This window comes from Labrus bergylta, chromosome 1 (genome assembly GCF_963930695.1).
Source record: "Labrus bergylta chromosome 1, fLabBer1.1, whole genome shotgun sequence".
In the NCBI taxonomy this organism is placed as follows: Eukaryota; Metazoa; Chordata; class Actinopteri; order Labriformes; family Labridae; genus Labrus; species Labrus bergylta.
Genome location: NC_089195.1, coordinates 28,185,667 through 28,198,231, shown reverse-complemented (window position 1 = coordinate 28,198,231; position 12,565 = coordinate 28,185,667). Strand labels below are relative to the sequence as shown.

Below are 12,565 nucleotides of genomic sequence, written 5' to 3'. Positions count from 1 at the left end.
CTGCTACTACTTAGGTGCTTCACTCATATATGTTTACAGCTTCAGACACCTAAAGGTAGGAGTGTTAACAGGTGGTAGGCAGACTTGATTAATACATTTCACGAAGTTACAAGATTAATGAATTTCATGAAAATTCGTACTAACACAGAGTTTCTCTGGCCAGCCCCCCGAGTATTTTTTTTCTGAGTGAGCTGCTGATGTGAGAGCGCAGCAGTCTATTATCAGGAGAATTCACCTCGAGCGAGCGGGAGGGGGCGGTGACATTTATTCTCTGCCGTGCACGACCAAAGACTGTATGCAAGCGACCGGTGCAATCTCTGTTCATGTAATTAAACTGCTGCATTATGTTCTCTGTTCGGGCCGCATGTTCTTCCCCGCTCTCTGTTGATATTGTGAGTCTGTAAAGGCAACTATTCTCCCTATAGCAGACTCCCTTACTTCGTCTGCCACTTTCACTGCGCTCGTTTTTTACGTCATATCTTGCCTCGGGTGACCCCCCCCCCCCGTCCAACAGTCTCCCCCTGTGAGGCACATATGATGTGAACAACCAGATCAGGAGGATTTCAGGGGGGAGCTTTTATTATTCATCGTTGTACAGGTGAAGTGGAGGATTAGATATATCTCATCATATTATTTTCTTGTCTTTGTTCCAGTAGTTGTCAGTTGATGTTTGGGGTACATTTACCATCTGCCTTAGGTTTACCCGGCATCACAAATTTGGCCATGCTTTGCTTGCAGTACACAACAGTGTGCACTCTACAATGGATGAAATGTTAGACAGGATAGGAAAGGAAACAACAGTGCTCAAGTTCAGTGGAGTTAAAGTGAGGTTAACATTTTTGTTTCAGCATACAAGACTGAAGACTTCTGTGCATGTCACTCTGCAGTTCTGGGGGAAAAGCCTGTAAATATGATGCTAATATCTTGAGGAATGTGAGGTATTTAAGCACAATAAAATGGACTTTCTGAGAGCAGGCATTCAAGCTCTCTAAAGTCAAAGATCAAAGGGTCAATGTGAGAACTTGAGAGTTGTAATTCTTCCAACAAGTTCACAGGCAGTGTCTGACTTCTTCTGGTTATTCTCTCTCTCTCTAGCCATTCTGCCCTCGGAGGGAGATAAAAGAAGGAAAAGATGAAGAATAGAAGGAAAAGAGGAGGCCAAGACGGACAGAGACAAACTGCAAGGGCTTTATTTGTCGCGCCATCTCTCCTTTGCACTGCAGCTCTTCCATCAGTGTGATTGTCAGTAATTGCCTTCTCACAGCTCTGTCACAGTCAGCGTTCAAATCACCGCTCACTCTCTCTCTCTCTCTCTCTCTCTCTCTCTTAACCTCCTCCTTCCTCCATCTTCTCTCACTCTTTACCTCCACTCTCTCGTTCTCTCTCTCTCTCTTCCTTTCATGTAAGCTCTCAGCTTTTATCCCAACACTGCTTCCTCTTTATCTGTGCCCTTTTTCTTCTTTCTCTCCATCCGTCTACTGTCTGACTTTCTCTCATAAATCAAACGCCGACCGTCCCGGGTAGAAAAATCACTCCCAAATCGGTTTAAAGTTCCTAAAATATCCAAAGACTGGTTGAAACGATGTGTTTTTTTTGTTTTTTTTGTCCATAGCTGCTGGACATAACTGGGAAATGATCCTGATGGATTTGTGCTGTTGCTTATAGCTGTACCTCCATAAGTCCTGTTTTGGGTTTTGTGTGATCCTCTTTGGCTCGAGATACATTATATCGTCTGTACCGTGAGGTAGCTCCTTGGCTTTTTAGTTAGAAGCTGCAGTATAAAGGAAGTAGTTTGCTTTCAAGTTTTTGTGCCAGCAGTGAAGGAAGTGTCATTTTCTGCTAGAAAATCCTCCTCACTGAAGGTGCAACAACAACACTGCATGAAAGAACACAACCCAAACCATTACTCCGTCTCTTCCTGCCCTCTTACTTACTCTACTGCTGTATGTGCTTCTGTATGTGTCCATTTCTCTGTCTCTCCCTTCAGGCTGTTTTTTTTATTTTCAATGAGCAAACGGTAAAATTGTCTGTTGCTGGCTGAACACCCTGTTTGTCCCCTTCACCTCCTCGCCTCCTTCCCTCTCCTCCCCTTGCCAGTGGGTAAACAGACAGAACGTCATTCTGTCTTTTGTGTGGTACAAAGAGCAGAGGAATTGCAGTCACTTCACAAGAAGAATTGACTGTCTTTATGGAGCATGGCTGCCTGAGGGAGGTCGGTGTGTACGTGTGTACGTGTGTGTGTGTGTGTGTGTGTGTGTGTGTGTGTGTGAGAGTGTGTGTTTGTTGGTACTCTCTCTGCTGTGCGGTCTGGAAGTGGCCATGGTAACCACGTAATCACTTTCCCACAGCTCTCTTTGCCTGACATAAAGGCTGAAATAATTGTCTTTTTCTGAAGTTTATTACCAAACAGTGATTCACGCCGAGTCACCAAAAGTCTCATTGAACAGACCCAGAGGAACCATCAGCCAACTGGTCTTACACAGCCTGATGAATTTACTCATTTTATATCTGTCTTTTTATCACTTTTTGTCTGACCGACTCAGTAAGGGGACAAATGAAAAGTTTCCTCTTTGATTTATGTTCATTATCTTCAAACGAAAATGTTTCCTTTTGTTGCCAGTAGCAACATTACATCATCCACGTATTTGACCATCTGTGCCCTCGCAGTAAACATTCCCGCTCGATTGTCTTTGCCTTAAAATAACATCGACTGACTGACACATCTGGGCTTCCTGTGATCCTAAAGCTGCAAACACAATGAAGGAGTTGAGTTATGGAGGTTGACATAAACAGAGCAGAGTACAAGAGGGAATTTGGGAAAGAAAAAGAGAGAAACGGAGACGGAGCTAAGAACCCCATGGAAGAGCAGTGGGACATCATGTTGTCATGGGTCGTCATGTTTGATCTGTAAAAACTGGTAAAGCGAGGTGTCGGCGGTGATTTAAGAACAATGTTGATGCCGCCACAGGAGCAGTAAACAGCCCCGTTTCCACCAAGTGGTCCGGTTTGTTTTCAGTACAGTTTGGTACGGATTGGTACAGTGAACCCTGATCTAGCTTGCGTTTTCCACAGCCAACCGTACCCTTACACATCATTAAATCACAGGGGACGACATAGTGTGTACATCCAATAAATGCAATCAATCAATGAAGATCAGTGATTCCTAGGAAGGTCTGCAAAAAAAAACAAACAGCCTTGAAATGACTTGTACCGAACCGAACTGAACCGGACTGCTTTGTGGAAACGGGGATAAACAGAACCTGTTAGGGTAGTCACCATACCAGAATTTAATCTCTGATATGAGATAAGTAAAAAATCAAGCCATATCGACACTAGTTTCCATACTATGGCCACAAAAAAAAGCAGAAGGTTTTAAAGACCAAAAAATTCAGGCATCACCTGCACACTGTCGTAATTTCACAAATACATAGCCAACCTTTTTGGGACGGAAACACTGCCAGTGCATTGTGCAATCTAGACAGTTTCTTCAGTTGTCCCAAAAATTCAGGATATAGACCCACTTAGATAGAGTACCTCTCAACTATCACTCATAGTTCAGTTGAACCGACATGTGAATATGAATGGACCACTGCTGCTCACGCCCTCGAGGCAGCTTTGGGTTTAGAATATGAAGCTTTTGTGAAGCTTCAGTATCTATCAAGCATCAAAATAACTGGGATGGTGTCCCTTTAAAACACATAGTATGGAAATGTATTATATTAACATGCCTTTATGAGAGAAGACAGCTGAAGAGGAAAGGGTAAATATTGGGATGAGAGAGTGAGGGTAGACACACAGCAAAGGGCTGAGGTCGGATTCGATATATCAATCTTCCCAAACCAGAAGCTGAATCGCCTTCACATTATTCAATCCTATCTCTACTTTGTTTTCAACTCTTGGGTGGGTAGAAATGAATGCATTTCTCCTCATTAGTGCTATGTTTAAATGTCAAGGAAATGTTTCAAGAGATTCTCCCAACTTTACATGACCTCACCCTGCAGTCCTTGAATAATTGTAACATGAGATAGAGAATGGAATTTAATTCAATAAATAATCTCCGTAGACTTTTGTTTCTCAGTGTTGTGCATGTGTTCAAATGAAAATGTGTGAGTACGAGTGTGTGTGTTTTTTTTTTAACTTTGTTTTAAGGTTTGCATTTTTAAAACAGAAACTGAATTGAACAGACATATCATTACAGATCGTACAATATAGCTCCTGTGTTATTTGTAGTTAACTACACTAGTCCTCAGCTGGAGGAGAGGCTGGAGATAAAACCTCATCAGGATATCAGATTACCTCAAGTTCACATCAGTCTGAGTTCATCTCATCTTCAGGGAGAACTCAAAAGGATGTCTTACTGTGTACATACAGTATGTCATCATTTACATCAATCAATCAAACTTCATTTGAATAGCACCTTTCAGACAAATTGTGTGCAGAAAAAAACCAAAGAAGAAAAGTAAGAAAAAGTAAAGGTGCACCAAGTTTTCTCTTTCTTTGCCATTTCAATACGAAACCATTCGGAAGAATATCTACTGAATGTCTCATCACAGAGTCTTAAAGAAAAGGTCAATTTCTCCATTTGCTCTCGTGAATATGCATGATTAGGTTTCCTATATTCTCTGTGAAATGAACAAGGCTGAAAAGAAGCTCGCCCCCTTTTTTTTTTTTTACAAATGTGACAGTGTATCTGTCAAAATGATGCGCTAATTCAGCAAAGATGATTCTGCCTTGAAAATGTGCACAGAGAAACAACATTTATAGTGGCTGACAGGATCCTCCATCACTGAAAGCCTCTGAATGATGAATTGCTTGTGTTGCGAGCCATAACAAATTATCATATTCGCTGCATGTTTGGAAATGAACTTCTCATAGACAGAGAGGGATGTGGAGAAGGGTTTTGTGGTTGCTAGGTGAAGATGCAGGCATTCTGTTGCCATGGGTGAAGTGGGCGGGGCCTGGGCTGAGGAGGAATGGCATGTGTTTATGTTTGGTGTTAACCCAGAGCCCCCATGTGAGGAGACTCTCCTGTTGATGAACATTAACTAAGAAATACGGTTTCTTGAAGTGCTTATGTGTTGAATTAAGTAACTTCTTGTGGCTGAAGAGGATGCTAAATAAAATCCTGCTGAACAGCTGATCTCTAACTCTCTCTTCCTCTCTCTCCTTCACTCTGTCTCCTCTTTCTCCACAAACCCCTTTTTTGGTTCTCCAGATGAGCAACAAGCGTTCCAACAGTTTCCGGAGGGCGATCCTTCAGGGCAGCAGGCAGCTGAAAGGCTGCAGCCTGAGAGATGAGGTGGGCCTGGGTCTGCCCCAGAGGCTCGTCCGACATGTCGCTTACGAGACGCTGCCCCGTGAGGTCGACCGCAAGTGGTACTTTGACAGCTACACCTACTGCCCACCTCCCTGGCTCATCCTGGTCATCACTATTGCTGAGGTAAATCCTTTGAGATTGTGTGACTTACCCTCCCCTGTTAAATGATGATGCACTGGAAAGTATTTGACCACTAGAAGTTCTGAGGATCTTTTTTTTGATAAGCAGCAATAATTTCCTACTTACTGCTGACGATCATTTTGGGATGTTAAATAAAACTGTTAAAGACTGTGATGATGTCCCTTTGCTACAAGCTATTCCGCTTCTTCTAATCCTGATTTACAGAGTTGACAAAGACATGTAGATTCAAGTTTTTAAGATGTATAAAGAAAGGAGAATACTTTTTATTCAAACATACCTCACAATATAGGTTAACCTTAGAAGAGAAGTTGTGGGGCGCTGGATGGCCTTGGTGGTTATATCACACGCCCAAAGTGTGGAGGCTGAGGTTCTCACTGCAGCGGCCGCGGGTTCGAATCCGTCCTCGGCCCTTTGCTGCCTGTTATCACTCACCCTCGCCTCCCAATATTTCCTGTCTCTCTCCAGCTGTCCTATCTAATTAGGCAAAAATGGACCAAAACAAATCTTTAAAAAAAAAAAAGAGAGCCGTTTTTTTGTTAATTTGTACAAAAAAAAACACAGTGATGAGGAGTGACTGCCTATGAAAATTCTGGATTAAATATCATTATCAAATGAGACAAGTTTATTGTAAAGGTGTCACTCAAAAAAAGAGATTTAAAAAAAGAGCTCTTAGATAATTTATAAATTGGAAAGTTTGTTTTTGCTCCTCCAGGTAGCCGTGTTCATGTACTACGGGTTCCAGCTGGATCGCCTGGTCCTGCAGGTGTCCAGTCCGTCTTTCCTGAAGAGCCCCTTACCTTACCACCCTCAGCTGCGGGCCCAGGCCTGGAGATACCTCAGCTACATTTTCATGCACACTGGGTGAGTTCACATCACGCTGTCGGTTTCTAATTATAAGGGTAAGGCAATGCTGCACTTCCTGGGGACACAGTTGGGTGTTTCTTCCCTGTCAGCATCCACATTTTGGATTCTGGGAATGCCACACTATCACATTTTCATGACCTGAATTCTTCCACTGCGGTTTACTTCAGTTTTGCGACCAGTCTAATAACATTTTTGGATAAAAACAAACTACAGATGCTACATATTTGTGATGCTTCAAGGGGTCTGGGCTAATGGTGTTTGAGAAATGACGTGAGTCAGAGCTTGTTACATAAAGATTTCATTAACAGGATTACAAAGCTTAATTAATTTTCAGTGAAACACTAGCTGAAGGCATTGAAACTCTTTTCTGTCACGAAGCAAAAATGCAGATAAGCCAGAGGAGACGGCTAAATGAGGGACTGTGAGCTGCTAATGAGTCTTTGGATGCAGTTCATAATTCTCAGTAAATACCCTTTGTGTAAAGTTACAAAGGAAATAAACTAGTGACTAAAATATCATGTAATCCCCAAAAGAATTATGTTTATAAAAAGCATTTAATGTTATATTATTGGTGTGAAGTTTTTAAACTCCATTGCTACTGTCATATGTGAATATAGTGAACAATTTTCTCTTTCATCACTTCATCTCCTCTCCTCGCCTCTCCTCTCCTCTCCCCTCCTCTCCTCTCCTCGCCTCTCCTCTCCTCGCCTCTCCTCTCCTCGCCTCGCCTCTCCTCTCCTCTCCTCTCCTCTCCTCTCCTCTCCTCTCCTCTCCTCGCCTCGCCTCGCCTCGCCTCTCCTCTCCTCTCCTCTCCTCTCCTCTCCTCTCCTCGCCTCGCCTCTCCTCTCCTCTCCTCTCCTCTCCTCGCCTCGCCTCTCCTCTCCTCTCCTCTCCTTTTATTATCTGTTCAGGCCAGGTTATCCAGGTTTAATTACCATTCTGGGTAAATGTAGTCTCAGGCAATAGTGAGATGTCATAAGATTGTAATTTAATTAGGAGAACCTGAAGGTGCCGGGCTGTTCGGGGAGGTTTTGAGGTGGTAGGAATGATGGTGTGTGGACAAAAGATGAACTGGAAGGAACATATGGGAGGGTGGTAGGATGTTTAACTGCCCCCCACTGAATTAATTTGACAAGTTTGAAAATAAATCCCTATCTACCTCAATGTACTTCACAGGAATTCTGTGACAAGGAGATGCGAGTACCCGATCAACAGTATCAATATGTGCCTCCAGCCTGCTTTTTATTTCATTTAAAGAGTAACTAAACCACCAGACATTATACACATAACACACAACCAGAGGTGAAATAAAGGATCACAAATACAACAATGTAGTTCAATTAGTCATTTTTCTTCCTGTAAATATACAATTTTGAGGGGAAAATGGCTGTATTTTATTGATATAATTTATCTCCATGCTTTTTTCTTAACGCACAGTGTAAACCATCAAAAGTATTAAATGCATGGTCATCCCTGTGGCGCCCATAGTCATGTCTTTACATAAATATCAGGATCTATGATTGTATTATGCCTCTCTATGGTTAGTTGGTCCTGTTAATGCTCTTACATTGTTCTTTAATGGGCTTCATTATCTCAGACTGCTGCTTCAAGTCAAAGTACAACAAGATCAGTAACAAGTAAAAACGTGTTCACCGTGGGTTTCTAGCTGCATATCACTCAGTATCTGCTACAAGTTGAAGCAGACTGGTAAATGATTCTGAAACCAAAGTAAAGTGGTCACAAATAAAACAAGACACACTGATATAAACACTTCTCAATATGGCAATTTAGTGTTTTTTTGCATTCAATGTAACAGTGTTTCTGGCCTTAATTTAATGTATTACAGCTGATGTTTACTTCAAAGACTTTTGATGCAAACTATTTTCAGAAATCTGCAGGGCTGATAAAAAATGTGTTCAATAATTCAGGAGATGTAAAAGTTTTAAGGCTGCCTCATATCGGATCCTTTGCCGTGATGGCACACACTATCAGGGGCGGTCATATTCTGGCATTTGTAACCAGTTTGCTAATACTGTTACCAGAAGGACCAATGAGAGAGACCTTTATTAGACGGCACGTTAAGACATGTTTCTTAATGTTTCATGTGGTTAATTCCTGTTAGGAAAAATAGTATAAACATTCTGCATGGCAAGGCAAATTTGTTTATAAAGCCCCATTCATAAATAGAGTAGTAATAAATAAATACAAATCAGTTCAACTAAAAGAGTTTGATTTGAGTAGATAAAAGTGATTGAACTTACAGGAAAGCAACAGTAAGTAAAACCCTCCTTTTTGCAAAATACAGTGTAAACTGGCAGAAACATTTAAAATCTCAATGTGAAAGCGCAAATTAAGGCTTATCATATGTCATATCTGTCATGTAGGTTTTCGTCCTCTTCAATCCAAACATCCTCACTTTTGTTACTTCTTAAACAAAACATATCTTTAATATTTTAAATAATAAAGTTAAAGTTTTGTATTCAAACCGAAAGGTAGTTTGACACCAAAAGTTACTGACATCACCAATGGAAGCACTGAATGGCCTTTTACAAAGAGAAGATCTACCACAAACAATAGTGGGCCTGCACACAGACACACACACGCACACACGCACACACACACACACACACACACACACACACACACACTCGCGCTATCTCTCTTTCACACAAACATGCAGACTCTCCCACTCACATTTACAAAACATGTAATCCCATCAAAAGCTATGTTCAACTGATCCTTCCCAAATCTCAACACAAAACAGAGCGTAAATGTTTGCCCCCTAAACGTCCCCTCTCTCTCTCTCTTTCTCTCTCTCTCTCTCTCTCTCTCTCTCTTTTCCACTATTTTTCCTTCTCATTTTGTGTGAGATGCAAAAAAGCGGTGTCCCCAGCAGCTGTGAAAACTCCAGTAAGATTAGCTTCCTGCGAGATTAAAGCCAGACTCTAATGATTTAGCAGCAGGAGATTTCTTTCCTGTTGCTTTTTTCTGTTCTGCTTTTGTCCACATCTCATTACCACTCAAAGTTTCTTCTCCCACAATGATGCATGACCCTGTTGCAGTACCATCTGCAGGTTTGTGAGTATGTTGATACATACAATCCAATTTGTGTGCTTCTTATTTTCTGCATCACAATCACTATCTAAGTCTGCTACAGCTGAGACATGAACAGTTTCACTGAGTTCAGAGCTTTAATTGTTCTTGCAAACTGAGCAAATTGTCAAGTTCAGCTGCAGTTTGACAAACCACTGATAGAAAAAGAAAAAGTTGAAGCAGTGCTTCTGTTGAGCGCCCTTAAAGACAGCGGTCATCTGGACACAATAGGAGCTCTCATGGGTATCTGCAGATCTGCCTGACAGTGCGGGCCAACCCTCACAGCCTCATTAGCAGTATAGAAATAGATAGCTGCTGTTATCTGGAGTGAATTGTCCTTCTGTGTTTGGACAGGCCTCTTCCAGCTAATCAATATCCCGCTGTTGTGTCTATGATCACTTGAACGATCCTCTCTGTGCGCACTGTGCTGGATGTGGATGGGCTGTTTCAAGCTAAATAGATTATCGGCCTTGTTTTGTTTTTACTGTCTGTGGTGGGGAAATGATGTGTGTGTGTGTGTGTGTGTGTGTGTGTGTGTGTGTGTGTGTGTGTGTGTGGTTTGTTTGGGGGAATGTTTGTATTCATTTTGAGGAGGCAGAAACAGAAGAAAATCTGAGCTGTCTTTCTTTTTCTTACTGTCAGCCTTTCTTAAATTTACAATGACAAAATAATTCATGGGAATTTAAGAGAAAACATGAAATGGGGAATGAGAGATTATACTAGCCGCTGTCCTTTTCCGATTCTGCTGTGACATCGAATGTGTGTGTGTGCTGCTGACTGAGGTTTGGCTGGAAGGATCTAATAGCCATGAAGGGCATAGAGATTGTGTGTGTGTACATGTGGTCTGCATGTGTGTGTGTGTGTGTGTGTGTGTGTGTGTGTGTGTGTGTGTGTGTGTGTGTGTGTGTGTGTGTGTGTGTGTGTGTGTGTGTGTGTGTGTGTGTGTGTGTGTGTGTGTGTGTGTGTGTGTGTGTGTGTGTGTGTGTGTGCGTGCGTGCGTATGCCTCTGCCTGTGGTCATATGTAATGTTTAAATGCACTGGAGTGTGTTGATGATAATCTGTTGATAGCCATGACAGTGTGGTTTGATGAAGGAGCAGATGTTCTGTGTGTGTGTGTGTGTGTGTGTGTGTGTGTGTGTGTGTGTGTGTGTGTGTGTGTGTGTGTGTGTGTGTGTTCATGATGGAGCACAATAATGTGGTCTTAGAGGAAGCAGGCAGTTGATTCTGTGTTAAGACCACTGTTGCTCTTTGTCTTTCTCTTGTGGCACGTTGTGTAGTTTCATTTTAAGCTTTGGTCCTTCCCTTTACTGCTGGTCATTTAAAAAAGAGTGCTCTCAGTGCTTTTTTTTTCTGTGAATGGATAAGCCTTATTTTTGGCTGAGTTTGTGTCCATCTGTCAATCATCTGGGGTTTCCTTTCCTTTCTCTTTGTTTCTGCTCATGTCTGAGCACAGTCATTATAGTTTGAGATATCTTGTTTTTCTCCCTCCAGAAGACGACATTTGCTGCCATCATTCTGGCACAGTCGCACAGTTTCTGTTTTATCATTGTCTGGTGTCAGTGCTGGGGGTGTTACCTGTCAATCATCCCATATTATACGCTCAGAACGTAGCGTCGCCCCGACTACAGTTTATCATCACATCTTTGCATTTGTTGCATTTTATTATTTTGAAGCTGCTCGTTATTGCAGGTTTGCATAAAAATCGAATAAAAGTGTGTCATGGATTGAAAAAAGATTGAACATTTAAACATGTATCTTTATAGTAGGGGGACATCAGTGTGTTTATTTTGTTTTGCAGTATTTAACCATGAAAGTTGCATTCAATTGCTTCTGAGCAGCTCTCTCTTTGCAATTAAGGTTTCCTTTTTATGACGACTTATACTCATGGTTGTCGTTTCAGCTATTATAAGATATAATACGGGGGCTCCAAGGAAAATATGTTGGGAACCACTGCCCTAAAAGTATCAGAATCAGAAATACTTATTAAATCCCAGGGGGATATTTGGGCGTTGAAATTGCTTCACCTAGGATATAAGCATAAATATATATAATAGAAATAAAGCAAAAATAGAGATAAGAAATATAGAAGAATTTACAAAATCTGAATATGTACTGATAATATGTTTATCAAATTATTAGCTGCTGCTGGAAAGCACAATATAAAAAATATTCTACAGAAGAGTTTTTAATAGTCAACTAATAAAGGAAATTACTCGACTCATATTTTATTTAAATTTCTGTCACCTATGTGGTTATGTGATGTTGTGTGTGTGTTTGTGTTTTACAGGATTGAACACCTGAGTCTGAACATGGCCATGCAGCTGCTGGTGGGAGTCCCTCTAGAAATGGTTCACGGAGCCCTGAGGATCGGACTCGTCTATGTGTGTGGTGTGTTAGCAGGTGGGTGTGTGACCTCTCTCTCCTACACACTTTACACACATATGCGCATACACATACATGCAACAATTGCAGTCCCAGTTCTTTCCCATTCGCTGCATACATTTCCCTCCTTCTCATTTACAGACTCCCTCTGTCCCAGAGACAAAACACAAAAGAAAAAACACACGCACACACATGGTTTTGCATTTCAGCTCTACAGTTGTTCCATCTGCTTGTTGTGTGTTTTTCATGCATTTAACAGCCTATCAGGTTCCAGTTAGTGTGTTGGTGGATACTGGTCAATGGGAAAGTTTAAGCGTATGTTCAGGACAGATGGCCTTGTGTTTCTGTCCTCCTACCAGACGTGGTGGGATGTTGGGGGTCGTCAGCATCTCGTCAAAGCCCCCGCATCCCCCTGTGGTCACGTTCAAAAGAGCAGAGAGGAAAGAGTCTCAATCTCAAAAAGAGCTCAATCAGAGGAGCACGCACGCACACACACACACACACACACACACACACACACAGTTCTAATATGAAAGGGAAAGAGAGAGTGTATGAGTTGTTAATAAGCCTGAGCGTGTTTTCAGGAAGGAGCGGGGCAGGATATTAAAGATGGGGAGATGAGAGAGAGGTGGAGGAGGGTGAGATTTTAGGAGAAGCAGAGCCAGCAGCTACAGAGACAAATCAGACACACGACTCCAAACAAAATGTCAACGCTCACGTCCCACTTCCCCATCAACCTCAGGCACTGGGGCAATTTCAGTGTTGAG

General features: G+C 41.9%; 1 protein-coding gene across 4 annotated transcripts in view; it reads left to right on the top strand.

Annotated features, from left to right (window-relative positions):
• rhbdl3 (rhomboid, veinlet-like 3 (Drosophila)) overlaps positions 1 to 12,565 on the top strand; it is a 58,131-nt gene that overhangs the window by 35,580 nt on the left and 9,986 nt on the right. For all 4 annotated transcript variants that reach the window (XM_065958208.1, XM_065958203.1, XM_065958206.1 and 1 more), the window contains 3 exons: positions 5,216 to 5,440; positions 6,171 to 6,319; positions 11,704 to 11,816. In XM_065958208.1, the coding sequence (XP_065814280.1) occupies positions 5,216 to 5,440; positions 6,171 to 6,319; positions 11,704 to 11,816 (487 nt within the window). The remainder of the gene's footprint in view (positions 1 to 5,215; positions 5,441 to 6,170; positions 6,320 to 11,703; positions 11,817 to 12,565) is intronic.